This window comes from Amblyomma maculatum, chromosome 1, assembly GCF_055883805.1.
Source record: "Amblyomma maculatum isolate TAMU_Amacu chromosome 1, ASM5588380v1, whole genome shotgun sequence".
NCBI lineage: Eukaryota > Metazoa > Arthropoda > Arachnida > Ixodida > Ixodidae > Amblyomma > Amblyomma maculatum.
The window spans coordinates 287783088-287788278 of NC_139344.1; the positions used below are offsets into that span (position 1 = coordinate 287783088).

General features: G+C 45.3%; 1 protein-coding gene across 1 annotated transcript; it reads left to right on the top strand.

The window, feature by feature from the left end:
* Positions 1–702: 702 nt before the first annotated feature.
* Positions 703–3455, top strand: LOC146206767 (uncharacterized). The gene is made up of 3 exons (XM_084587566.1): positions 703–942; positions 1022–1053; positions 2927–3455. The coding sequence occupies exons 1-3, from the start codon at positions 703–705 to the stop codon at positions 3453–3455; spliced, it is 801 nt and encodes a 266-aa protein (XP_084443692.1).
* Positions 3456–5191: the final 1736 nt, after the last annotated feature.

A 5191-nucleotide genomic window follows, 5' to 3' on the forward strand; every position in this document is an offset into this window, starting at 1 on the left:
ACGCGTCAGTACTGCAGTAGCAATATTAGATGTGAACGTGTGTTTTGTGGACTGCACTGCTGATTGCTTCCCTGCCTAGCTCGTCTAGTATGTTGGGCGTGCTCCTGCGCAGTTCTTTTTTTGCAGTGTACGCTAATTGTGATACTTGGTGATAAAGTTGAAACACAAGCTTTACATCGCTTTACCCATTGTGACGATGGCTACTTTAACTTGAGTTAAACCGAATCATGCAAAGTCTATATTAGTCTCCCTTGTCAACTCGATCGCTGTGTCCCTCTGTAGCATCGCAAAACGCAAAACTCATATACAACCGCATCGAGGTCTGTGAAAAATAATGACAGCACCAGAAATTGTGATTATCACGCGTCAGTAAAGCATTCTAATACTAAATGTGTACGTGTATTTTCTGGACTGCGATGCCAATTTCCTCCCTTGTTAGCTCGTCTGTGTTGTATGTTGCATATGCTCCAGTGCAGTACTTTTTTTTTGCTGTGTATAGGCTAATTGCATAATTCTGTGATAAAATAAAAACACAAACTTTACCTCTTGTGATGATTACTTTGGAGTGAGCGAAACAGAAAGATACAACGCGTATAGTTGTTCTCCTTGTTCATTAAGTTAGAAAAAAAAATTGTTTTGCGCGACGTGCTGAATCATTGAAAGTAACAGCTGATACCGAAGTTAATATACCTGCAGATCCCAATGACATACTGCTGTGTGCCACTGTGCCGGTCGGACAGTAAAAAGGAGCCTGGCGTTTCTTTTAATGAGATCCCCGTCGAAGCTGCGCTGCATGAGCAATGGCTGACAGTAATACGAAGGGACGACTGGGTGCCGAATTGCACTTCCAGCTATTCAAGGGTATGCAGCAAACATTTCGAAAACGCGGACTTCGCAGAAAGAAAAAAAAGGCGCCGTCGGAAAAAGGGAGTTCTACCACCAGTGTTCACTGACTACCAGTCATACTTGCAACCTCGAATATTGAAGGAGAGGAACAGTGCAAGCGTAATAAAAAGAGCAGCTTTTGAGACCCACCATAGCCAAGATGAGCCAGTGAAAAAACTCATGAAGCACGACGAAAGCACGAACGTTGAAACGCCAACTTCTGATACTGACAGTGAGGTCTTTGAAGCCTCTCCAACTAAAAGCGTCAACTATATTGAAGTACAGCAACATCAACCAAGAGCTATTTGTAGAAACAAAGAAAATGAACTCGTCCGCGCCTACAAAACAACGCAAGCTGACATCAGATCTTCCAACCGGCTGGCAGTGGAAAGAATTAAGTGGAAGAGGAAGGAGAGAGACCTAAAAAAGCAAATAGGCAGGCTTCGCAACACAGTAGATAAATATAAAATGGAGCTGAAAAGGCCTAAAAAAGACAGTAATTTTGAGAATATGGCATATATCCGGGGACAAGCGGAAGAAAAAAACATTGCTGCCGTTTTCCTGCTGAACCAAGTTGTCAATTTCAAGCGAAAAATGCCAATATTGTCGGAAGAGGTAGTGCGACACTGCATTATACTTAGACATCTTTCTACAAAAGCCTATGAGCATGCCCAAAAGGAAAAATTGTTGAAGCTTCCGATCAGAAACACGCTGCAAAACTTCATTGGAAGTACTTCTGGAGAAACAGGCTTCAGTGGCTTGGTACAAGCCCGGCTGAAATCAGAGCTTGACAAGCTGGAATCGCTGCATTCCAGAGTATGTTCTCTCATCGTCGATGAGATGCGAATCAAGCCAAAGCTACAGTATAACAAGTAGCAAGATAGTTTCGTGGACCATGTGGACATGGATGTGACCACCGATTTTAACAGTACGCCGGTACTGGCAAATTCCTTGCTTTGTTTTGTAATTAACGGTCTGTCTACTTCATACAGAATACCAGCATCGTACTTTTTCACTAAAGGACTGAATGGCGCACAGCTGTCCAAATTGATGCGATATGTCGTCACTAAGGTTGAAGAGGCTGGCTTCAAGGTGGTGCGCCTTGTAAGTGACAACCATAAACTAAACGTGAGTGCCATGAAGGACCTCTGCGGTGGATTCCTCACGTACAGGATACCGCATCCGTGTAATCCTGATCGGCTGCTGTTCTTAAGCTTCGATTATTGCCATGTTTTGAAAAACATCCGCTCTTAGTTCCTAGCACGCGACCTTAGAAAGAAAGGAGAAGTTACATCATCTCACTTGAAGAAACTCTACGAGATGCAGAAAGATTGGATTGTAAAACCTGTGAGGAGTTTAACCAGAAAACATGTTTTTCCGAACAATATTGAAAAAATGAACGTCAAAAGAGCTGTCGAAGTTTTTTCTCCAGATGTTGCATCTGCTCTGGAGTTTTTGAAAGAGCACGCAGACAAAGCTGCCATATGTCATTTGCCTGTGCGGGATCAACAATACTGTTATGAAGAACATCCATCGGTGGTTCCTACTGCACACCGGCCACAAACAACAACATATCGAGAAAAGGTTCCCTGACGTCAGGCACTTTGACGACAAAAATGATTCTAGGCTGGAATGGTTAGAAGTTACCTTTCCGCTATGAATCGACCAACTAAAGAAAGATGCAACTTATCCTCGTGGCTTTTTCACAGCCGAAACGTACGCGGCCCTTCTGCTCACAACTTACTCGACTGCTTGCTGCATCCGCTATTTGCTAGCTGAGGAGAAGTTCTGTTTTGTACTAACGCCGAAATTGAGCAGTGACCCAATTGAAGCGCTGTTTGGAACCCTGAGGCGGTCGCTGGGATGCAACGACCAAATTGACGTGCGGTCGGTACTCTCAGGACTAGAAAAGGTCTTGAAGACGGGAATTGCCGCGACATCTGAACACAGCAACGTGATCTGTCATGAGAGTCACCCCAGCACAGCACTGGACTTAGGACTGCAGGGCTATGTGCACTTGGGAGCAGCGATGAGTTTCCAGAGGCTGCTTGGAAGCCTTGGGACGCTTAGATGTGCAGCATGTCCCTGCTTCTCTACCTTCCTTACAACTGTCGGCTACTCTCTATGTAGGTGGCTACATTGTTCGTGTAATAAGTGAGCATATGGAATGTGAGCAGTGCTGTTTACTCACAACGAAGGCACCTACTAGTAACCCACTCGAGCTGTTCACGCGACATCAGGACGGAGGTGGGCTTCTTTACCCATCTGACGAATTACTCTGCCTTAGACACTCTGCGGCTGTTTGTGGAGAGAACCTTAAAAGAAAACCAAGACTGCAAAATCCACTTAGAAACCTGACCGACGCAGCTGTTCCAGCCATCTGCAAATCAAACTTTCTAAAGTGCCCCGTCAGTGACAGTAGTCACCGTCAACAGTTTTCTCGACTTGTGGCAACAAGATTTATCAGACCGCTGCTGGTGAACTACGCCTCTTCGATAACTGACAAAAATGATCTGTATAAGCCGCTATTTCAGCAGAAGCCACTTTCACGAAAAGTGATGAAGTTGTAAAGGTGGTTACTCTTGTAGCACAGCTGCTGTTTCGAAATGTGTTAATAAATGTTGGTACTTTTCTTCTTAAATTTTGTTTAACCGTAGCATAGACTAGCGTTGCAATTTTTCTGTTACCATTGACGCTATCGGAACAGTTATCCAGGTTTTCGAGCCATGAGCACATTTCTTGAAAGTGCCTCAGAAAAAATGTCATAGCATTAGTGTTATTGTCAAGCAAGTACCGTGATCACTTGCTATGCTTTAAAAATGTCGGCCTTACAAGTAAATATACTGAATATGTACCATTCATGCTTAGTAGCAGTTATCCCGCAAGCGAATAACAGCGCTCCCGCCCCCACGGTGGAGTTCGTACCCGTGCGCCTCAACCCCTACGTCAGTGGCGCCTTCAGCGGCAGTGCCACGCAACTTTACTCGACGGCGCCGCTCTATTGTTCGTGCGGCGCGTTGACAGGCACAGAAAGTATAAAGGAGGCTATACCTGTGGTCATTATGAATGGACGAGAATGCCCATCGGATTAGTAAACTGTCCTGCTGTCTGACAGCGAATCGCCGACGTTGTCCTCTAAGGGTTGACTGGCCACATATGTCACGTGCGCATGGATGACGTAATCATCAACAGCTCTATGTTCGATCAGCACATGATAGATACTGAGGCAGTGCTGAGGACACTGAAAGACGCCGGGCTGAAGTTAAAGCCGAGAAAGTGCCAATTTTTGAACGCGAAATTAAAGTACCTCGGGCATGTAGTATCTGCCAACGGGGTGCAACCAGATGAGTAGAAAGTTGAGGCGGTTCCTCACTTTCCCAACCCAAGCAGTGTCAGACAGGTGCGAGAGTTTCTCGGCTTATTAGGGTATTATCGACGTCACATCGCAAACTTTGCACATATGACTAAGCCACTGACACTGCTAAAAGCAAGGCACACACATTTCGAATGGACGGCCGAGGCACAAGCTGCTTTCAAGAATCTGAAAAGAAAGCTCGTTGAAGAGCGAATACTCAAGTACCCTGACTTTATAGGAAGGAGTTTTTCCTTCAATCCGATGCGTCCAGAGCATGGTTGGAACAGTCCGGTCGCAAAAGTTAGAATAAAATAAGCATCCTGTGGCTTTCGCAAGTCGTCAGCTAAATAAAGCGGAACAAAATTCTAGCGCAACAAAAAAAGAATGCTTGGCTGTTGTATGGGTGGTCCACCACTTTCGCTGTTACTTGTATGGTCTTAAGTTTAAAATAGTGACAGACTGCCAACCGCTTAAGTGGCTTATGAACATGAGGAATCCTAGCTCGCGACTGGCACGCTGGAACCTTCACCTTCAAGGCTAAGACTTTGAAATAGAGCGTAGAGCGGGAAAAGTGCGCGCAAACGCTGATGCCATGAGTCGGTTGCACTTGGAACCAGACTCTTAAGTAAGGACCACAGTGTTATTACAGTTATTGATGAAGAAAAGCTGAAACAGGATCAGCAGAAGGACGCGAAACTTCAAGTAATTAGGGATAAACTAGCTGATGACCCGGAGTCTTCAAGGGGATGCGCATTGAGCGCATCTGGCTTGCTGTTAAGGTGTGCCCGTACCCGACGCAAAGGCCAGACGCGGCTACCAGAGAAAGGTACATTGTACCGCGCAGCCTGGTTTGAGATGTGTTACGTGCATACCATGACGCACCATACTCCGGTCATTTCCGGGCCAAGAAAATGAGACAGACAATTGAATTGAAGTATTTCTGGCCAGAAA